The sequence below is a fragment of the Asterias rubens genome, chromosome 4, assembly GCF_902459465.1.
Source record: "Asterias rubens chromosome 4, eAstRub1.3, whole genome shotgun sequence".
NCBI classification, from domain to species: Eukaryota; Metazoa; Echinodermata; class Asteroidea; order Forcipulatida; family Asteriidae; genus Asterias; species Asterias rubens.
The window spans coordinates 7638431-7662705 of NC_047065.1; the positions used below are offsets into that span (position 1 = coordinate 7638431).

Genomic DNA, 24275 nt, shown 5'->3' on the forward strand with positions numbered 1-24275 from the left:
TTGGCGGTGTCCCTATTTTTGTCAATATCTTTGTTCGGGGTTCTTCTTTTTTATCAGGTAACAAACAAACAAACAAACAACAAATCAAAAAAATCCACCACTTCAATCTTGCAATCGGTATACCCATATGAATTGTAATAGGAAATCATGTGAACAGTCAGATTAGCCCAATGTGTTCCTTATATTTCTGAAATGAGGGACTCTAAACAAATAAGCATCATTTGTTATACACTGTGTTGTTGATTTCTTTAGATGCATTGATTAATTTCTGTCTACAGTTTGTCCACGGCATTGTGGTCTAAGAGCTAGATATATTTGAAGTTTGTTGAAAAGATTGTTTCTTGTATAAGTGGCCATTTGTTTTCCATATATGTAGCAAACAGAAGTTGCAAAGCTTATTATTTTGAAAGCAATTTTTGGAAACTATCCTTTCTATTTTGCATGAGATTCTCCTCTACTTAATGCAAACTAACTCCTCATATTCTCTTAGAACAAAGACCTGTTAACAACTGTTACCAAACTTTGGTTTGCTGTTCTATTTCTAGATTTCGGACAGTGTGCTCATGCCCAATATCTCTTTTGTTTTTAACTCAGCTATTGCAACCAAGCCTCGCTCCAGGTCCTTAGAGCCTAGCATGGCAGCCAAAGTAGAGATTAAGGTTCCAACAGCAGGTGTCGGAGGGTCTGCCCTCCTGGAGGTACCTGGCAGTGGGTCTAGTAATAAGAGGGACTCTACCCTCTCCAAGGAAAGCGATGATGAGACAATACAGGATACTGATGAATATTCATCTATTTGAGCCACTCCTCTCGGCCCCTCTAACAGCAAGTTAACGAGCAGATTCTCTCCCCAGCAACCTGTGACCTGTAACTTAGAAGCAAATTGTCTGTGCTTTTTAGTAATTAGTCCTTCTGCATTGACGTCGTCTCGCTGCCATCTAAGGGCCTTGTCACACGAGGCAACTTTTACAGGCAACTTGGAGGCAACCAAAACTGCAATGCATGTTACATTTACCACTTTGGTAGCAGATGAGTCATATTTCAAACAATGTCTTACGATCCCCAAGATTAAAATAAGAACATTCAAACATGGAGCGCTTTCCTTCATGGATATTGTCTGGAGCTAGTTGCCTGTAAACTCGTGTGACATGACCCTTAAACTGATCAACAATTACGTAGCACATATTTGTACATGCAGTGCACAAGATGGGCCAATGAGCGACGACCTGTCGACCTGTAGGTGATATTGCCTTACTCCAGTGACGTCATATGCATGTAAGGTCTACATGTGTCGTTTTTAGTTTACTGGACTCAACGCCAATTTTCACAAAACTGTAAGCAGAATACTTCATACATTCTGAGCACAAATAGCCGCAAATATATTTTTGCTGAAATCACTTTCTTCTATGCGGTATTTTGTTGTGTTCAATTAGAGATTTGTTTTATTAACTATTTCCAATTAACTAATGCAAACTTTAGGGAACAACACTGCAACTTTTGGCAAACAAAGGCCATCAGCAAAACTTAGCCAACAGTCTAGAGGCGGTGTTGGCTAATGTTAGCAAACTGTAAACAAAAGCAGTGAAAAGTGCATGACAATTTGGCAAATGTGACCAAACTTTCTGCACGATTTAATTCACAGGCACCTTAAATTATTGAAATAATTTAGATGATGACACCAGTTTGTTGAAATACGCCCTTTGCAAGTGATGCTGTACCCTGATGCATTAATTTGGGGTTAATATATTGTTATTGTAATTTATATACAGATTTCAAGACGTGCATGTTTGAAACAAAAACAGAGTTTATTTTTCAACTATTTTTTAAGTGTTGTTATTTGGTACCCCAGTAGAGGCTTAACTGTTTAGGGGTTGTCCAACAAGTATCTATTTATGTTAAGTAGGCATGAAACGTTACATGATTGAGAGACAATGGAGTGTTTAAGCTTTGGAAATCACAATGAAATTCTTCAGAGTTGTGAAGAAAAAAAAAACCATGAAAAACTGGAAAGACAGAATACTGACTATTAATCCATATGCTGTTATTGCTTTATTTTTATTAGACAGATTTATTTTGGCTATACGCAGAGAATGCATTGTTTAGTTAGCCACTTAAAATAGTGATGAGTTAGTGTAGTATATGACGGGTGTGGACACCGGGCAATTTTAGCTGGTAACTTGGAGGAAACCGACTTCACTACATGCAAAAGGTACATGTACACCTTAACATAACATAACATAACAATTAAAATTTATAAGGCGCTATTCCATCAAGATCATAGCGCACTAGAAAGAAATTAACTTGGAAAAAGGTGAGTCTACACAGCCACACTGAAAGCCTCCGACCTAGAACTTTGTTTGCTCTGGTAGTGCAATGAGAGGCAAATTTATCAGTGTCTTATTTCTCGACGGGAATTGTTGTCTTTTTTTAATTTTAATTTTTTTTCTTTCTGCTGGAGATTGCATGTAACTGGTTGCCTTTTTTTTCTTTTTCTGATGTGACATTGCACTAAGATCACATGTGTTCAAAGTACCATGGGGACCATGTACAACAATAGCCTTGCTCAAGGCAGTCGAATTGTGCACTCTGTAAAAAGATCGCCGCTGTATAAAAACCCACCCATACACCGTGCCTAAAATGTGTATAACCACGAGTGCGGATGGCTTGTGTGCACAGTAGTCGTACGATGTGACAGTGTGCAAACAGGTGGGTCGTGCGGTGTGATTACACACACCACGCACAGTGTATACGGGTGGGTTTACAGCGGCGTCTTTTCAGAGTGAATAATGCGACTGCCTTGAGCAAGGCTAGTACAACAATGGTTGCCTAAACCTTAACCTTCTTGCCACATTTGTGATGAAACGTTTATTTAGCATTGTTGTAGGATGTAGTTTCATGACAAAGAAGTGAGATTTAGAAACAGAATTCTATGTCTGCTTCAGAGCTAAACTTATATTATGATACAATCAATGAATAATGGGACATATATTTTTGATAACTGAATGAAAAGATTATTTTTTTTATACATTGACCCTTGTGCTTGGTAGATTTTAGGCTAGAGAATGACATTCCAGATTATTTGCTGGCACACAGTATTTGGCTTAGTTTCAGAAAAATGAGCATTCCACAGAATGTGAGTGAACTAGAATTAAAAATTGTTAAACAAATTAGTCAAGTGACCAACATGTACAATTACAAATATTTTAAGCACAGATACTAGGTACAAAATAAAAATATATTCATAGACAATTTATGAACAAAAACTTGTACATAACCTATGTAGAGGACAAAACTAGAAAAGCAATCAACACCACCAATTTGGGTGTTTTTATTGTATGATGTTGTGTACCAAAGTGGCCATTTAAAGGCAAAAGTGCACAATTGTTTTCACAAGAAGTGTTGGTAAGGTCCCACAACTTTAAATCTATCTGCAGTGGTGATTTCACACCCATGTATTGAGTACACAGTCAGGAACCTCTATTTCCAAATAATTATTTGTTAAGTAAGAACTTCTCTGACATTTTGTGGAACTGATTTATTTAGGATTATTGATTCAGAGGTCAAAATGTTAGCTGTAGCTTAGAGAGGGGCTCCGAAGTTGAATTCAATTTTATGATGCAATCATTTTCCAATAGGGATGTTCTTACGAAATGTAGAAAAAAGGTGCAAAGATCAAAATCTCAAATTAACACATAAAAAGTGCAAATGTTATCAAAATTCTGAAGCATCTCATGTTATTACATTTCAAGTTAATAGTCTGTACTTTTTTGTTCAGGAAAGTCTTTGGTTCATATCTGAATGTTGATGATATATTCAATCAAAAAGGCAACGAATTCCTCTTTAGAATTAATGACCCATTTTGTTGCTGATATCCAATGGGGTCATGTTACAAATTTCGCTTTGAAAGAGTATGAAACAACATTTTACACCTTTTTGAGATTACAGACTAATATTGTCCCCCTCATTCATAAGTTAGGACTCTATTTATTGGGAAATGAGTACACCACAACACTTTAAGCTATACATAATTATAGTGATGCATTTTAGTATATGTATCCTACTCATCAGTAATTGGAATTTGTAAGTATATAAATCATGACGATATTTTTGGATATCCTTTAAATAAACTTGACTTTGATAGATAATAGCAGACAGGCAATGGTCATTCCACAATACAAATACTTGCATTCTTAGTGCAAAGATTACACTATCAAAGAAACCTTAACCGACTTCGCCCAATTTCATAGAGCCATGATGCAAAAATGTTGCTTTGCAATTCCCTGCTTATCCAAAAGAAATCTCTGCTTATCAAAAACAAGCAGACTACCAGTCAGACATGTTACATGTGACATGGTAGTTTGGCTGGTAACCTTTATCTGGTCAGCATGATTTTGTTTTGGTCAGCGTGATTTTGTTGCGGTCAGCTACATTTTTGTGCTTAAACAGCTCTTTGAAATTAAGCCTTGTTAGTATGAATACCATGTATGCAAATAACTACTTTTTTTTATACAATTTGATACTTAAATCATTACCATCGTACGATACCTTTTATATAATTCTTTAAGACTTTGGGAATATTCTAACCCAATAATTTCCTATTAACAACTATTCATTTTGCCAAATGCTTCCTTCTAATATTTTGTTTGTTACGACTAATAGATATACCTATGCATGCAAAAGCCATTTGGAACTGGCTGTTTATTTTTGTATATTACCAATGTACATAGCATGTTGATATGTTTTGCTTAATTGGATACTTTCATTTACATGTAAGGTAGGGAGGAACTTTGTACCAACCTATAGGCAGATTGTCAACATTTTGTAAAAGTTATAAAATCAAATGCAACTAGTAGCTCAAGTTGCTTGATGTTGTTAGAATAGTAAATACCTTTCTTAGGTAGAGCATCTTGGGATATATAAAAGAGATAGCTTATTATATAGCTTTGAAATATAAAGACAATTTTTTTGTATGACAATCAAGTCATATCCAGTTGTAACAGTACTTGTCAAAAACGCGAGTGTTTTATTTTATTATTAATTATGTTTATTTTTTACATTTATGTTAAATCCACAATTGTGAGAATGAAAAGCTTGAAGAAAATAACGTAAGTAGTGCTTTAAAAAGTAGTGCATTAATAAATTTAAGAAGTGACGAATAATTATTATAAATTATGTTTAAGATGATCAGTTAGAAATTTTCAACATAGAAGATGTTTTGGAGGTCACAGTTAAAATTCCCAATGGTGCCTGTCTGTGGGGTTTTGTGTCCCCTAACAAGACTTTTTGTGTCAGATCTGAGTGTTTTGTAATGAACACATGACCAAAAGTTAACGAATTTGAGTTGAGTATAACAATGTATGGGTAGGAATTGTGATAACTACTAATTAGTATACTATTGCAGAGGAGAATACTATGAAGTAGTAGTTTCTGGGTGAGTTTGAATTTATTGTTTAATTTGTACTCAAGCAGTGGTGCTGATCCATTGTAGTTGTGTTGGATTTGTTGTCCAGAGCTCACAACTCTTCCTGATTCTGCAGAGAGAAATCCCTGAAAATATGCAAGTCTTCCATTTTTTGATGAACTAATTTGAAAATCTCCCTGACTATGGAAACCTTTTCCTTACAATGTTAAATGTAATTCTAAATATCTAAATATTGCAACAAGCAAATGTTTGCAAGTAGGATTTGAAACTTTGCATGGTGGAAATACGATATAGAAAGGTTTGCGGTAACACCATGTAATGACTATCTCTAGTGAAGACCATCAGAGCATACTGATCGAAACGTCGAGTTGAAACCAACGGTTCATTTCAGAACCACCCCAACTTATTAGAGATAGTCATGACATGGTGTTACCGCAAACCTTTCCATATCAAATGTTTGCAGTTCTGTGTGAGACATAACAACATTTGTGACTAGGCGAAATCTTGAAATCTTGAAAGTATACAAATGTATGTGAGATGAAAACCCAGCACTGTTTAGGAAAAACAGTACAACAATTAGGCCTATGACCTATAATGGGAGACTTTCTGGACGCTTTGTGGCAGCAGACCTACCTGGTAAAATCCATTGTTCTACGTAAACAATGGAAATTTACCTGGTAAGTCTGCTGCCATCTAGCGCCTCAATGTCTGCCATTATGTAACCAGCTGTCGATTTCAGCAAACTCTTCCTAACTTGGGATTAATCTTAGGACTTAGGACGAGTTAAGTTCCGTGTCCAAAGACGTTGAGTATTGAACCCATCCTGAATTAGGACGAGTAACTCGTCTTAACTCCGGATAGGATTAATCCTAGCGCTTCATGAATTCGGCTGCAGGATTTTTGCCTGATGAACGGTTCACATTGGATGAACGTTTCACATAATTTAGTTGCATTTATTTTTGTTTTACTAAAAGTTTGATCCCCACAGTATAATTATCCCAAAGTGTTATGAGTTTTTAAGAATTAATAAAAAGGCAGGGTGCTTATTAATTTATATTTGTATGCAGAATTAACAATGATCTCTTACACAGTGAGACACAGTTGACACAGTGGAGGAAATCACAATGTATCTTTTCCCCTCTAAAGATGTTTACTTGCATAGTTTAGATCATGTTTATGTACAGTAAGAGACATTAAATGGTAAAGACATGTTAAAGACACTGGACACTATTGGTAATTGTCAAAGATCAGTCTTCTCACTTGCTGAATCTCAAAATATGTAATAAAATAACAAACCTGTGAAAATTTGAGCTCATTCGGTCATCGGAGTTGTGAGATAATAATGAAAGAAAAAAAACACCCCTGTCACACGAAGATGTGTGCTTTCAGATGCTTGATTTCGAGAATAAAAAATCTAATTCCGAGGTCTCAAAATCAAGTTTTATTGTAAATTACTTCTTTCTCAAAAACTACGTTACATCAAAAACTACGTTACTTCAAAAACTACCAATCTCTCCCCATTACTCGTTACCAAGTAAGGTTTTATGCTAACAACTATTTTGAGTAATTACCAATAGTGTCCACTGCCTACATGTAAATGCATAAGTATAAAGTTATTTATTTTGGTTGGCAGAGATCATTTGTAGCATTCTGTATTCTAAATGTTGGTCTTGATAAGAGGACTGTTCTTTCATCTGCTATGTAATATCTTTAATTTAATTATACTCATTTCATAAGTATAATCCATCATATAAAATAGTATAATTTTTGTTTAAAAAAAGAAACACTTGTGTTTCCCTCATTATATTTTATTTAATTAATCAACTAGAATGTCTTTATTTTATTGTAAATTCCTACGTATAATTAGTCCAGCAATTAGGTGTCATTCCATACTGTATTTTTTATTCCATATATTAATTTTTTGTCAATACTCAGAAAAGAACAATTATAAAACTTTATTTTATATGAGCGTAAAAAGACAAGAACCTAACTGCATGTAATGTTTTGAAAGGGGAAATAAGGATGGTAATTATTAAGAAAGTAGTTATGTTCGGGTTAATTTCTTCCTGTATAGGTATGGTACATCATTGCTTTGTTCAAGAGCAAATAAACGATTTCACCAGTTTTCAATTGACACTCTATAACAACAAACCTGTAAAGATTTCACCATATTAAGGTTAAAAATTTGAGAAATTGCCCAGGTATAGTTGTCTCATGTCAGGGATTTGTGGACATTCAATGCGCTATAATTTTGATTTATAAACCCCCCAAAAAAGAAGAGTATTTCTCAAGCTTTTGAAAGTCAAGCTTTGAGTTCAAAAACCCTTTTAAAGTTATGTTTTCTCTTTATGTTGGGATCGTTTGGAATACCAACATGTTATCCTGCAGAATTATTGGTTAGTTCCTCATGCCTGACCTTAGAGGCACTGGTGCTATTGGTAATTACTCAAAACGATTGTTAGCATAAAAACTAACTTGTTAACGATCAATGGAGAGCTGTTGATGGTATAAAACATTGTGAGTAATGGCTCAAACATTGTGAGTAATGGCTCCCTCTGAAGTAACATAGTTTGTGAGAAAGAAGTAATTTCTCACTAAAATGTTTGAATTTGATTTTGAGACCTTAGAATTCGAATTTGATGTCTCGAAATCATGCAACTGAAAGCACACAACTTGCGACTATTTGAGCCAGAATTTTCACAGGTTTGTTATTCTGTGCATATGTTGAGACACACCAAGTAAGAAGACAGGTCTTTGACAATTACCAATAGTGTCCTGTGTTTTTAAACATGAATAAAACCTTTTGTCAAGACTTCTTCATTTGAACCAATCTAGTAGTCTATGACACAAAAGAGAATTTGACATTGCATTGATTTCATTAGTGTTTTGTTTAAAGGCACTGGACTCCTTTGGTAATTGCTAAAGACCAGATTGTGTTCTCACTTGGTGTATCCCGACATTTGCATAAAATAATACACCTGTAAAGAATAATGAATGAAAAACACTCTTGTTGCACATAGTACTTTGTGTGCTTTCAGATGCATAACAAAAGACTTCAGCTGAAGTCTTTTATTTGAGTGAGAAATTACCTCTTTCTCTGAGAAAATACCTGTTTCTCAAAAACTATGTTATTCAGAGGGAGCTGTTTCTCAATGTGAAGGCTATTCTTTGACAATTACCAATGGTGTCCACTGCCTTTAAAGTTGAATGAAGACAGGAGAACAAATCATCTTGGCTGAAAGGGAAATTTACACTCTGATAGTTATTCCATTACAAATTTCTAATTAACTATTGAGGTTATAGTAATTTGACAACTTTTGAAGCTTTAATTTACATAACTGTCTTTTTTTTTACATCTATATATTGGGTAGCAAACTTCTATTTTTGTACAGTGTGTAATTATTATAACAACTTCATAACATGATTGGGAAAATCACAAATAACTCATTATTATCGACCCGTACACTCTGCTTCAAAATATATTTCTTATGAATTAGATTTGTTCAATATAATACTATAGGGGAGGCCATATATCTGATTGGCAGTGATTTGCAATAAGTCTGTTGAAACTGCACAAGTTAGAGGTTTAAACATTCAAAAGTTCACAAGATTAATTAATTTAATAGATTAAATACAAAAGAATGGATCTATTGACATGAGGTGCGATTTGAGAGATGTTTTGAAAGAGTGAATGGAAGTAGATGTTTTGATGTTAGAACATTAATGCAAGAACCTTAAAATGTACACCTCTATAAAATGATACCTTGGTCACAGAAGACAGGATTGTTTTTAATGGAAATTATGAATCTTTTTCTATTGCGGCACCACATCTCTGGAATCAACTACCTCTTCACATCAAAACATCCACTTCTATTCACTCTTTCAAAACATCTCTCAATACACACCTCATGTCAACAGATCCATTCTTTTGTATTTAATCTGTTCTTTTTTTTTTTTTTTTTTTTCTCTGTAATAGCACCCTGAGCACTTTTGTGGATTTGTGTGCTCTATAAGACCTCGTTATTATTAATATTATCTATCTATCTAATTTGCTTCTCTGGTCTTTTTTGTTGGCTGTTTTAGGACTTTCTTGTTTGATTTGTTGTTGATACAATATCCTGTCTGACATTACATATTTTTGGGGGTAATATCTGTACATATTTAAAACTGATGTTTAGGTTGTGACTCGAGAAGCGAAAAACTTTAAATTTAAAGGTAGAAAAGGAATTTACCAGCAATTTGAAAACAATGAAATAAATATTGAAGTCGTTGCTGCAGATCTGTTTCCTTTGTGAATTTTACAAGAATGTTTGACTCCGTATTTCTGAATATATTGTTTTCTACTTCTTTGGTATTGACACATTTTGTAAAAAGTTGAGAAGAAAAACCAAAATGTTTTGTCAACAAAATGGATCAAGATGAACTAAAGTTAAACAAAATGAACTAGGGTCAGGGAATTGTTCTTTATAAAATACTGTTCGCCTGTTTTTGTGTTGACATGTTTTAGTTTGTTGTGTACTAATTAACTTGTGGCTGTTTTTCATGTTGGCCAGATGCAATTAAGCTAACTTGTTATTTAGAATAATAATTGATTTAAAATGACTACAGACAATCAGTAGAAGCATAGAGCAAAATGGTAACAAAAATAGCAACCAGCATTTGATGGTTGTTTTGCAAAAGGGCTTTCAACTCGGCAAGCACTACTTGTACCGCGGAATTTGGCGCGTATCCATATTTTTTCTTTTTGACAAAGCAAAGAATTCCGTGCTTTGTAACTTGAACAGCTGAATTTAAAATGGGGGGCGTGGCGTTACCCCGTAATGTGGAAAGTGCTGTTTCATAAGTGAAGATTGCCGCACTTCGGCTGTACATGAACCGCAACCTCAATCAAATGCAATAATGGTTTGAGTAAAAATAATGCTTGGTGTGTGAGTGTAAGAAAAAATGTTTTAATCAAAATGTTGTCGCCACCTGGAACTTGGGAGAAAATATTTACGCCTGGTAGATGTTTTGCTGCAATGAACATGTGACCTGTTGCAGCTTTATAACACAACTTGCAGGTTACTTGAATTTCACAGATGAACGAATGCCACATGCGTCTGGTTATCAGACGATCGTCCAAGCTTTAAAAATGTCTCCTAAAACATGGCGGCAAATTTTTATTAAAAACTCCAACCAGCGATGTGGTTTGAAGACCAGAATGTTGGCCGTCTTTTTAGGAAAGGTCTTACTGCTTCTGTGCATTTTAAAGTTTGTGTTCGTGGACCAATTTCATTCCCCAGTTGTGCATTTCTTGGTTGGAGCACCGATTATGTCGATTGTAGGATGGCAGACCATGTCTTCGGCAGAGGCAAGGGAGGCCACCACGGCAAGCCTGATGTACTACGGGCCGTTACCGTTCGATGAAGCCGGTATCGCCGACCTACTGCGAGCACACAATACAGGAAGATCAGAGGTGGACCCGCCCTCGACAAATATGAACAAAGTGGTAAATTATCTTTCATGTTTCTCTCCTAATCTATGTAATGTTTAATTATAACTAGAAGGGGTCGTAAATATTACTATGCCGGTTTCAATACTTTTTTTTTCATTTTCACTTAAAATATTTTAATATTTTCCCCACATTTGCACACCATAGAATCCCAAATAGTAACCACCTCACGTGATCCATCTAGTGACTAAAGCAGAATGAAACTCAATCTAGCAGATAGTAATTTTGTTACATAATAACATTTAGCGTCAGGTGCTTCTTGGTTATATGTTAATTTTTTTCAGGTGTGGAGTCCAGATTTAGCATCAGCTGCAGCTGACTCCGTGGATAGCTGCGTTTACAAGATCTCATTACCTAAATATATCAGTGATGATCGTTGGGTCATTCAGATGACTAGTATTACTGAGATAGATACACTACTGAACGATACCATTGCTGACTGGTATACTTATGGAGAATATTATGATTACTTTGGGAAAACATGCCTGAAACCTGAGATCTGTATTGTCTGTGAGATCTACAAAATGGTGAGTAAAATACACAGCTTTTAAAAACAGCACCTTGCACGAGTCTCAAACCCCTTTAACAAGGAAGATTAATTCAAAATACAGCACTTCAGTAAGTTATACTTGAAGGGAAGCTTTGTACTATCCTTGCCATCAAACCGTGTAAGCTTGACGTAAATCTGTGGACATTTTGAAAAAGAACCCGAATCCTTTTCCACTTATTATGGTAAAGTATGGGCCCACTTGTAAAAAACCTTTTGGATTCATCAGTTCAGGTTGAAGTAACTTTCCTTTCTGAAACATCAAACCAGGGGCGGAACCGGGGGTTGGTTTAGGGCATTCAGAATTGTAATAATAAAAATAGTGGCTTCTCTCATGGCGCTTCAACATTATTACCCCTGGTCACTGGCCCTTAAATCAATCCTTAATTAAACCATCTCAGCTCCCTGTGCCACCAAATATGTAGCGCACTATAAAGCTAATCAATCACAGAAACCAACTCTGCCCTCACAGGTACCCATTTACCCCTGGTTGAAGAGAAGCTTATTGTTAAGTGTCCTGCTAATAAAGGACAGAAGTGTCACCACCGGGATGCAAACCCCACACTCTGCTGAACACCAGAGCTTGACTGCTCGGCCATGATACCCCCCAAATAGAGTCTGCCCTGCATGCTCTCAACTACAGTTCTTAACTTAACTATGGTGGTATCTGTTCTAAGTTGCACCTCATTGGCTTTTTACTGATTAAGATCTCTGTACCACTTAATTTTATTTATCAAATTTGTTTTTACTTGTCGCCCAGTTATTCAATAAACCTGTATTCATAAATACCTCAGACAGTTTCGCTATTCCTATTGGTGGAGGGCGTCACGTGGGTGTGTAGAAACCTTTGTTTATGACCGGTAAAAAGTGTTAATTCATGGGCGTGACACGCGACCTTGCACCTGTTCTTATGAGACAGTTTCTTCATTCCTATTGGTCGAGAGCAACAGCTAAAACAGTTGTGCCACATCACGCGATACCCGCATTGCGCACAGCGTTCCCTTATAAGGAGTTGTTTACCCGAGGGCGGCGGAGGGCTTTACCATTTCATAGCTGGAGGGGTGTTGTGTTGAAAGAAATCATTTAACAATTATAATTTTTGCATGTATTTTACTTTTTGACCAAAAAGTGATGATGTTTTTGATCAAAAAGGTATTTATGAATGGGAATCAAAGTGTGTTGAATCGGATTTCAACTAGTGGTTTAAACCCGCCGAGGCCTGGTTCTTGATAATTTACCTTGACTTCGTCTCGGTAAAATTATCAAGAACCAGGCCTCGTTGGGATTAAACCACTAGTTGAAAACCTCTTCACCATACATTGATTCCCTTAAAAGAAATCCTTTCGGGTCTACTCATGTTAACCAACTTCATAAGATTGTCTTACATTCAGTGAATTTTTTGCTTCTCTTAACAGCTGGCATTTTCCTCAATGACGGCTATTGGATGTTCACAGCACCACTGTGAAGAACTCTACAACACATTCACAAGACGCATAGAATATGACAAACTGTACTGGAAGTGTAATTATGAGAACGTGTATGTACAAGCAATATCTAAAATATTAATGTTTGTTCAATTTTTTAGAAACATAAGCTTAGAGTAGAAGTTTTTTCTTAGGTGTTTATGTAAAATCCTGAGCAAAATGCTTTTGAAAACCCAATGACTTTTGTGTATTATTCTCCTTCTCAAATGGCCTTTGCAACAAAACTCCATTAGAGGGTGTTGAGAATAAGTCCATTACACAGCCTTGGGTTCTAAACAAAACAAAAACGTTACAACCGTACAAACAGAATAAATTAAAGTGCCCAAGAAGCTATCCTTTTTAGCTGTCTGCTGTACCAATGTCTGTAGGCCTATATGAGAGTCTTATTTTAAGGAATGAGTTTTGAACACTGAAGTTTTTATATTATTATGTCTATTAATAGTTCAATGAAAATTCAAAAGTTTTCTATACATATAGAAACAGACATCTATATTGAAAGGAACCAGTTACGGAAACTAGTTTAAAGAAATTGCAATCGTTTTGCTTCACTTAGATACAAAATGTGTTGAACCTTTAACTAAAACAAAGTAGTTTGCCAAAATTATCATGGTTTCTGCACTGGCATTGAATATAATTTTATTAGTACATTTAATATGCTCACTTTAACAATTATTATTATTAATTTCAATAGCCATAGAATGTGTACAGTATCACTACACTTTCAAAACATTTGCTTGCCTTTTTATTTTCTCATAGTGGTGAATACACCGATGAAGCTGCTAGTCCCTATCAGAATGGTACGGATGAGGATGACCAATGTACAGAATGTGATAGTGGTTCTGGCTGGTGCAGTGATGGTCTATGTGATTCCGAGTGTAGCCCCGACCAAGATGGATGTGTCTGTCAGGTTGACAGTGACTGCAATGATGGTGGTATCTTCGATGAAGTGGCATGTAACTGTAGCTGTAACCCATGCTATCATGATAATGGCTGTGATCGTAAGTCTAGGCTTAATACTTTTCATGCCATACTTAAAAGGTCTCTTGTAATCATCTGCCTCTGGTTATCTGGAGGCAAAGATAGTCTGGTCACCTTTTTAGGTGATGTCTGTTGAAACCAATGCTTAGGGTTGGCTTCAGGCTTATGTACCATCCACCTGTTTGAAGCACACCAAAAGCACTAGTTTAGATAGATAGATAGATAGATAGATAAAAGGTTTATTGACAATAACCATCACAGCATAAAAACTGAATTGCAACTATGATACAATATTTATACAAAATTATATACAAACATTATATAAAATTCACAAGCAAAAAGGGGAATAAAATTAAACAGCAACCACACACCTTTGGCAAGACACACACCACACCAGCACACACAGAAAGGAACAAAAACGCATGTAACACTTGAACTAATCAAAAACAGCATTTTACAAGAACTCTGCAACACAAACAAGACCAAAAGAGCTTTATAAAAAGGAATGCAATAACAAATTAATTAATATTGTACAAATCGAACCAGGTAACAAAATACAACAAGCCATGAGTCATACGCACAGGCCGGATAATTATGGGGTCCGGATGGGAAAAAACATTTGAAAAATAAATCAAAGTCAAACAGAACTGTTGTTCCACATATTAGCCATATATATGAGAGGGTTTTTCTGACAGCGAGTTGTTCTACATCTAGGAACGGACAGTTTGTTTGAGTTCCTTAGGTCTCTATTGTGGATGGTACTCTTCTTTGGAGGGACCCAACTATGGAAACGCTCTAATTTCATTAGTGATTTGAAGAAATTAAGGCAAAGCTGTTCTCATCTATCAAACAATGTGGATAACTTACAGAGTTCAAGTGCCTCATCATACTGTGTGTACTGATTGCCAAGGATGATCTTACAAGCCCTTCTCTGAACTCGTTCCAGTGCAGCACTCTCCTTGGCAGTAAGACCAGGATGCCACACAGGGGCAGCATATTCTGCCAGGGGACGTACGAAACCAGAGAAGATGGTGATAAGATCATCCATTGGCAATTTGAAGTGCTTAAGAAGTTTCAGTAGATACAATCTGCCGTTAGCCTTTTTAAGCATTTCTGCAATCTGACTATCCCATTTTAAGTCAGACCGTATGTGAACACCTAGAATTTTTGCAACTTCCACAGTCTGTAATAGTAACATTGGCAATTTTTGAGATTGTTGAACGGGGCTGTGTTTCATGAAAGATACTTGCATGGAAGCACATTTCTCAGGATTAAGTTTCATATGGTTCACTGCGGCCCAGTTCTCAAGTTCATCCAGATGATCTTGCATGACAGATGGTTCTTTATGCGCTCTTGTCTCAATCAAGGTTAGATCATCAACGTACTTCAGGGATGTAAGGGAGGTATCAGAGGCTGCATCATTCACCATGGTTTCAAAACCAAGTGGGCCAATGCGAGTGCCTTGGGGTACTCCACCATTTAACTTGATCCAATCGCTGGTTTCACCTTGGTAGCGAACACATTGTTCTCTTTCGGTGAGAAAACTGGCAACCCACGTAACAACCGATGGCCGAAGTATCATTTTGGAAAACCAGACTATATTTTCGAGTCTCACTTCTCTTGAGTCAAGTGTCGCGGGTCAATTGGGTAAAATTTAAAAAAATCATATCTTGGACTCAGACTCTCGACCCTGGGACTCGTCAGGACTTTAGCTCAAAACCATCTTGAGACCGGGAAGAAACATGCAACTTCAGCTTCATGGTGCCTAAATTGCCTTTCGTATTAACGATGGATCCTGTCTGTTTCAACTGCATATTTATATCAGTGTTGTAGTCTTGTACAACAAGCCTGTAATTGAAGTTTTGTTTGCCTGATCTACCACCATGTTGTGAACTAATCTTCTGAATGGCATTTTGCATGATGGGTTCAGACAAAACTAAGTGCAATCCCATTAAAAAGTCAAGATTAGTTTATACCTGGCTTTTTGCGATTTTGGGGGGAATTGACATTAACTGGTCCAATAAGATTCACTACCTCCATGAACTGATCAAAATCTAGTGGCCTTGACAGAGCTACACTTAAAATGACAGAATTCTAACAAGTATGTAAGTTTTTGTAAGTTTGTGCTTATTTTGGCTCCAGCAAGATGTTTTAGGGGTTGTTAATTTATTCTCTACACAAAGCGGAGATCAATCTCATATACTGAACGTTTAGGTGGCAACATTCGGGCAAACCTGATCATAAAATCGACAGAGTTGGCAGGAAATGGCTGAAGTTTCAGAAATATTTGAAATGACCACATGGGAGGATTGATACACAGGATTGATTGGTTATGATAATTGCAGCTAACTTTATGGACGTGCAGACTTGTAGGACATGAGTGACTCACTGGTTGGGGATCAGGTCATGGATTTTGGAGTTGGTCTCAGACTCTGACTGGTACTCAGACACCAGAGACTTGAATACATCACTGACCGTCATACCTAGGAACTTACAACAACTGTTGACAGTTTTGCAAGGTGATAAAACACAATGCCACCAAATTATCAATACATTTTTTTGAAGGGACAATATTGTTAACAATCACTGTTTTAAGTTTCTTTGCATGGGATGTGAATAGATGTTTTATATATGATTTAATAACAGGCACGGCTCCAACATGTGGAGGTAATGGAGTTCTACACCCAGACATCTGTGAATGTGTGTGTACAACTGGATACCAATTGAACGAAACTTTGGGTGTCTGTATAGGCAAGTATCTTTGCTTATTTAAAGAAAGTGGACACTATTGGTAATTGTCAAAGACCAGTCATCTCACTTGATGTATCTCAACATATGCACAAAATAACAAACCTGTGAAAATTTGGACTCAATTGGTCTTCGAAGTTGCGAGATAATAATGAAAGAAAAAACACCGTGGTCACACGAAGTTGTGTGCTCTTAGATGCTTGATTGCGTGACCTCAAATTCTAAATGTGAGGTCTCGAAATCAAATTCGTGGGAAATTACTAATTTCTTGAAAACTACGTCACTTCATCGGGAGCCATTTCTCACAATGTTTTATACTACCAACCTCTCCCCATTACTTTAAAGGCAGTGGACACTATTGGTAATTACTGAAAATAATTATTATCATAAAACCTTTCTTGATTACAAGCAATGGGGAGAGGTTGATGGTGTAAAACACTGTGAGAAACGGCTCCATCTGAAGTGCCATAGTTTTCGAGAAAGAAGTAATTTTCCAGGAATTCGATTTCGAGACCTCAAGTTTAGAACTTGAGGTCTCAAAATCAACCATCTAAACACACACAACTTTGTGTTTTTTTCTTTCATTATTATCTCACAAGTTCGATGACCGATTGAGCTCAAATTTTCACAGGTTTGTTATTTTATGCATAGGTTGAGATACACCAACTGTGAAGACTGGTCTTTGAAAATTACCAAAAGTGTCCACTGCCTTTAATAAGGCTTTATGATAATAATTATTTTGAGTAATTACCAATAGTGTACACTGCCTTTAAACTTAGTTTCAAGAAGTGAGTTTAAAGTTAAGTCAAGTAAACTATTGCAAAATAGGAAGAAAAACAGTTTTCATGTATTATATATTTTAGGTAAAGAGGAAAACATATAATTCCATTCTGTAAGCCTCCAGACAACTTTATACTGCAATATATTTTTAAAGCTTTAAACATTTTCATTTGACATTCTAGATGTGGACGAGTGTCAGGGCTCACATGGATGTGATCATGAGTGTAAGAATACAGATGGATCCTACGAATGTATCTGCCTAGCTGGTGCTATACTAAACCCTGATCTTCGCTCGTGTACTTGTATTGCAAAAATTTCACTGTTCTTACAAGGGGTTACTACAGAAGTAACTACCACTGAACAAAGTACAACAGAAACTTCTACCACTGAACTACGTACTACAGAAGCTTCTACCACTGAACAAAGTACAACAGAGGCTTCTACCACTAAGCGAATCACCACAGCAGCTTCTACAACCAAACTAAGTTCAACAGAAGTTTCTTCCACTGAAACAAGTACGACAGGAGCGTCTACCACTGAACAAAGTGCAACAAAAGCTTTGACTACTGTGAAAAGTACAACAGAGGCTTCTTCCACAGAGAAAAGAACTACAGAAGCTTCTACCACTAAACAAAGTTCAACAGAGGCTTCTACTACTGAACAAAGTACAACATCAGGATCTACCACAGAACCTAGTACAACAGAGGCTTCTACCACTGAGAAAAGTACAACAGAAGCTTCTACTACTGAACAAAGTACAACAGAAGCTTCTACCACTGAACAAGGTACTACAGAAGCTTCTACCACTGAACAAAGCACAACAGAAGTTTCCACAACTGAACGAAGTACAACAGAAGCTTCTACCACTGAACAAAGTACTACAGAAGCCTCTACCACTGAACAAAGTACAACAGAAGCTCCTACCACTAAACAAAGCACGACAGAAGTTTCCACAACTGAACAAAGTACAACAGTTTTAAGTACAATTGAAGATAGCACAACTGAATCTTTGACAACGCTTTATGCAACTACCCTTTTGACTTTGCCAGAGACGACTAAAGCTTCTACTCAACCAAGTACAACAGAAACTTCTACCACTGAACTAAGTTCAACTGAGGCTTCTACCACTGAACAAATTACAACAGAAGCTTCTACCACTGAGAAAAGTTCAACAGAAGCTTCTACCACTGAGAAAAGTTCAACCGAGGCTTCTACTACTAAACAAAGTACTACAGAAGCTTCTACCACTCAGAAAAGTTCTACAGAAGTCTCTACCACTGAACAAAGTACAACAGCAGCTTCTACCACTGAACAAAGTACAACAGCAGCTTCTACCACTGAACAAAGTTCAACGGAGGCTTCTTCCACTGAGAAAAGTACAACAGAAGCTTCTACCACTGAACAAAGTACTACAGAAGCTTTTACCACTGGAAAAAGTTCAACCAAGGCTTCTACTACTGAACAAAGCACGACAGAAGCTTCTACCACAGAACAAATTACAATAGAAGCTTCTACCACTGAGAAAAGTTCAACAGAAGCTTCTACCACTGAACAAAGTACAACAGTTTTGAGTACAATTGAAGATAGTACAACTGAATCTTTCACAACGCTACATGTAACTACCCTTTTAACTTTACCGGAGACGACTAAAGCTACAACTCAACCAAGTACAACGGAAGCTATGACTACTGAACAAAGTACAACAGAGGCTTCTAACACTGTACAAAGTACAATAGAAGCTTCTACCACTGAACAAAGTTCAACAGCAGCTTCTACCACTGAACAAAGTACAGCAGCAGCTTCTACCACTGAGAAAAGTACAACAGAAGCTTCTACCACTGAACAAAGTACAACAGAAGCTTCTACCACTGAAAAAAGTACAACAGAAGCTTCTACCACAAAACAAAGTACAGCAGCAGCTTCTACCACTGAACAAAGTACAACAGCAGCTTCTACCACTGAACAAAGTACAGCAGCAGCTTCTACCACTGCGAAAAGTACAACAGAAGCTTCTACCACTGAACAAAGTACAACAGAAGCTTCTACCACTGAACAAAGTACAACAGAAGCTTCTACCACAAAACAAAGTACAACAGCAGCTTCTACCACTGAACAAAATACAACAGCAGCTTCTACCACTGAACAAAGTACAACAGAAGCTTCTACCACAAAACAAAGTACAACAGCAGCTTCTACCACTGAACAAAGTACAACAGCAGCTTCTACCACTGAAAAAAGTACTACAGAGGCCTCTACCACTGAACAAAGTACAACAGAAGCTCCTACCACTAAACAAAGCACACCAGAAGTTTCCACAACTGAACAAAGTACAACAGTTTTGAGTACAATTGAAGATAGTACAACTGAATCTTTCACAACGCTACATGTAACTACACTTTTAACTTTACCAGAGACGACTAAAGCTACAACTCAACCAAGTACAACGGAAGCTATGACTACTGAACAAAGTACAACAGAAGCTTCTACCACTGAACAAATTACAACAGAAGCTTCTACCACTGAACAAAGTACAACAGAAGCTTCTACCACTGAACAAAGTACAACAGAAGCTTCTACCACTGAACAAAGTACAACAGAAGCTTCTACCACAAAACAAAGTACAACAGCAGCTTCTACCACTGAACAAAGTACAACAACAGCTTCTACCACTGAAAAAAGTACTACAGAGGCCTCTACCACTGAACAAAGTACAACAGAAGCTCCTACCACTAAACAAAGCACACCAGAAGTTTCCACAACTGAACAAAGTACAACAGTTTTGAGTACAATTGAAGATAGTACAACTGAATCTTTCACAACGCTACATGTAACTACACTTTTAACTTTACCAGAGACGACTAAAGTTACAACTCAACCAAGTACAACGGAAGCTATGACTACTGAACAAAGTACAACAGAAGCTTCTACCACTGAACAAATTACAACAGAAGCTTCTACCACTGAACAAAGTACAGCAGCAGCTTCTACCACTGAACAAAGTACAGCAGCAGCTTCTACCACTGTACAAAGTACAACAGCAGCTTCTACCACTGAACAAAGTACAACAGAAGCTTCTACCACTGAACAAAGTACAACAGCAGCTTCTACCACTGAACAAAGTACAACAGAAGCTTCTACCACAAAACAAAGTACAACAGCAGCTTCTACCACTGAACAAAGTACAACAACAGCTTCTACCACTGAAAAAAGTACTACAGAGGCCTCTACCACTGAACAAAGTACAACAGAAGCTCCTACCACTAAACAAAGCACACCAGAAGTTTCCACAACTGAACAAAGTACAACAGTTTTGAGTACAATTGAAGATAGTACAACTGAATCTTTCACAACGCTGCATGTAACTACACTTTTAATTTTACCAGAGACGACTAAAGTTACAACTCAACCAAGTACAACGGAAGCTATGACTACTGAACAAAGTACAACAGCAGCTTCTACCACTGAACAAAGTACAACAGAAGCTTCTACCACTGAACAAAGTACAACAGCAGCTTCTACCACTGAACAAAGTACAACAGCAGCTTCTACCACTGAACAAAGTACAACAGAAGCTTCTACCACTGAACAGAGTTCAATAGAAGCTTCTACCACTGAACAAAGTACAACAGAAGCTTCTACCACTGTACAAAGTACAATAGAAGCTTCTACCACTGAACGAGTGACATCAATTTTGAGTACAATTGAAGATAGTACAACTAAATCTTTGACAACACTTTATGTAACTACCCTTTTGACTTTGCCAGAGACAACTGAAGCTACCACTGAACCAAGTACAACAGAGGCCTCTACCACTGAACCAAGTACAACAGCCGCTTCTACCACTGAACAAAGTACAATAGAAGCTTCTACCACTGAGAAAAGTTCAACAGAAGCTTCTACCACTGAACAAAGTACAATAGAAGCTTCTACCACTGAACAAAGTACAACAGGAGCTTCTACCACTGAACAAAGTACAACAGAAGCTTCTACCACTGAAAAAAGTACAACAGAAGCTTCTACCACTAAACAAATTTCAAAAGAAGCTTCTACCACTGAAAAAAGTACAATAGAAGCTTCTACCACTGAACAAAGTACAACAGAAGCTTCTACCACTGAACAAAGTACAACAGAACCTTCTACCACTGTACAAAGTACAACAGAAGCTTCTACCACTGAACAAAGTACAACAGAAGCTTCTACCACTGAACTACGTACAACAGAAGCCTCTACCACTGAACCAAGTACAACAGCAGCTTCTACCACAGAACAAAGTACCAAAGAAGCTTCCACAACTGAACAAAGTACAACAGTTTTAAGTACAATTGAAGATAGTACAACTGAATCTTTGACAATGGTTTATGTGACTACTCTTTTGACTTTGCCAGAGACGACTAAAACTACCACTAAACCAAGTACAACAGAAGCTTCTACCACTGAACAAAGAACAACAGAAGCTTCTACCACTGAACAAAGTACAACAGAAGCTTCTACCACTACAGAAAGTACAACAGAAGTTTCCACAACTGAACAAATGACATCAATTTTCAGTACAATTGAAGATAGTACAACTGAATCTTTGACAACACTATTTGTAACTACCCTTTTGACAACAGAAGCTTCAACCACTGAGAAAAGTACAACAGAAGCGTCTACCACTGAACAGAGTACAACAGAAGTGTCTGCCACAGAACAAAGTACAACAGAAGCTTCTACCACTGAACAAAGTACAACAGCAGCTTCTACCACTGAACTACGTACAACAGAGGCCTCTACCACTGAACAAAGTACAACAGATGCTTCTACCACTGAAAAAAGTTCAACAGCAGCTTCTACCACTGAACAAAGTTCAACAGCAGCTTCTACCACTGAACTACGTACAACAGAGGCCTCTACCACTGAACCAAGTACAACAGAAGCTTCTACCGCTGAACAAAGTACAACAGAAGCTTCTACCACTGAACAAAGTTCAACAGCAGCTTCTACCACTGAACTTCGTACAACAGAGGCCTCTACCACTGAACCAAGTACAACAGAAGCTTCTACCACTGAACAAAGTACAACAGAAGCTTCTACCACTGAACAAAGTTCAACAGCAGCTTCTACCACTGAACAAAGTACAAGAGAAGTTTCCACCACTGAACAAAGTACAACACATGTTTTATCCACTGAACAAAGTACAAGAGAAGTGAAAACCTCAAAGGAGAGCTCAACAGTTCTAGGTACAGTTGCAGAAAGCACAACTGAATCACCTACAACAATACATGTGACCACATTTTCTGAGACTAAAGCCATGACTGAACAAAGTACAGCCCAAGCCTCTACTGAAGCTCTACCTGAGAAATTGGTTTTAAGTACAAAATCCTCTTCTACCACTAAATTTAGTTCAACACAAGCTTCACCTACCACTGATTTAAGTACAACAGAAGCTTCGTCTACTGAACAAAGTACAACAGAAGCTTCTACCACTGAACAAAGTACAACAGCAGCTTCTACTACTGAACAAAGTACAACAGAAGCTTCTACTACTGAACAAAGTTCAACAGAAGCTTCTACCACTGAACAAAGTACAATAGAAGCTTCTACCACTGAACAAAGTACAACAGAAGCTTCTACCACTGAACAAAGTACAACAGAAGCTTCTACCACTGAACAAATTTCAACAAAAGCTTCTACCACTGAAAAAAGTACAATAGAAGCTTCTACCACTGAACAAAGTACAACAGAAGCTTCTACCAATGAACAAAGTACTACAGAAGCTTCTACCACTGTACAAAGTACAATAGAAGCTTCTACCACTGAACAAAGTACAATAGAAGTTTCTACCACTGAACAAAGTACAACAGAAGCTTCTACCACTGAACAGAGTTCAACAGCAGCTTCTACCACTGAACAAAGTACAACAGAAGCTTCTACCACTGAACAAAGTTCAATAGAAGCTTCTACCACTGAAAAAAGTACAATAGAAGCTTCTACCACTGAACAAAGTACAATAGAAGCTTCTACCACTGAACAAAGTACAACAGAAGCTTCTACCACTGAACAAATTTCAACAGAAGCTTCTACCACTGAACAAAGTACAATAGAAGCTTCTACCACTGAACAAAGTACAACAGAAGCTTCTACCACTGAACAAATTTCAACAGCAGCTTCTACCACTGAACAAAGTACAACAGAAGCTTCTACCACTGAACAAATTTCAACAGAAGCTTCTACCACTGAACAAAGTACAATAGAAGCTTCTACCACTGTACAAAGTACAACAGAAGCTTCTACCACTGAACAAAGTACAATAGAAGCTTCTACCACTGAACAAAGTACAACAGAAGCTTCTACCACTGAACAAAGTACAACAGAAATGAAAACAGTGGAGGAGAGCACCACAGTAGGGCTGGCGACAGAATCCACCACTCCAGAGGTGACCACATTTCAAGGTAGCACAACAGAGAAACTTCTGCCCAGAACTGAGTCAACTACCTTTGAATCTACAACATTAGAAGAAATGACTTCTGAAGACATTACCCAACCTTCTACTACAGTGTGTGATATAACATGTGGGGGAGGCGGTGTTCCGGATGTGACTACTTGTGAATGCGAATGTGAGGAGGGATATCTCTACAACTACACCAGTAATGCTTGTGAAGGTCAGTCACAATTTTATTTTTCAAGGTTGCCAAATGCTATTTAATTACATAGGTGAAAAGGGAATGGGAGACTTTGTAATGCAAGGTGAATTTACCAGGTTAATTTCCAATGCTATCTTCATTCTGGGCATGCCGATATATAATGGTAAATATTCCGTAAATTAATAACTCATTAAAACTTATGGTA

General features: G+C 37.1%; 2 protein-coding genes across 3 annotated transcripts in view; both read left to right on the forward strand.

The window, feature by feature from the left end:
* Positions 1-2014, forward strand: part of LOC117288857 (F-actin-uncapping protein LRRC16A-like) — a 58193-nt gene extending 56179 nt beyond the window's left edge. For both annotated transcript variants that reach the window (XM_033769710.1, XM_033769711.1), the window contains one exon: positions 595-2014. In XM_033769710.1, coding sequence (XP_033625601.1) covers positions 595-797 — 203 coding nt within the window. In that variant the 3' untranslated portion in view covers positions 798-2014. The remainder of the gene's footprint in view (positions 1-594) is intronic.
* Positions 2015-10306: 8292 nt separating this feature from the next.
* LOC117288888 (mucin-17-like) overlaps positions 10307-24275 on the forward strand; it is a 28155-nt gene continuing 14186 nt past the window's right edge. The window contains exons 1-8 of the mRNA XM_033769757.1: positions 10307-10907; positions 11195-11437; positions 12873-12994; positions 13698-13939; positions 16566-16670; positions 17630-19254; positions 21212-21298; positions 23731-24088. Of these exons, the coding sequence (XP_033625648.1) occupies positions 10425-10907; positions 11195-11437; positions 12873-12994; positions 13698-13939; positions 16566-16670; positions 17630-19254; positions 21212-21298; positions 23731-24088 (3265 nt within the window). The 5' untranslated portion in view covers positions 10307-10424. The remainder of the gene's footprint in view (positions 10908-11194; positions 11438-12872; positions 12995-13697; positions 13940-16565; positions 16671-17629; positions 19255-21211; positions 21299-23730; positions 24089-24275) is intronic.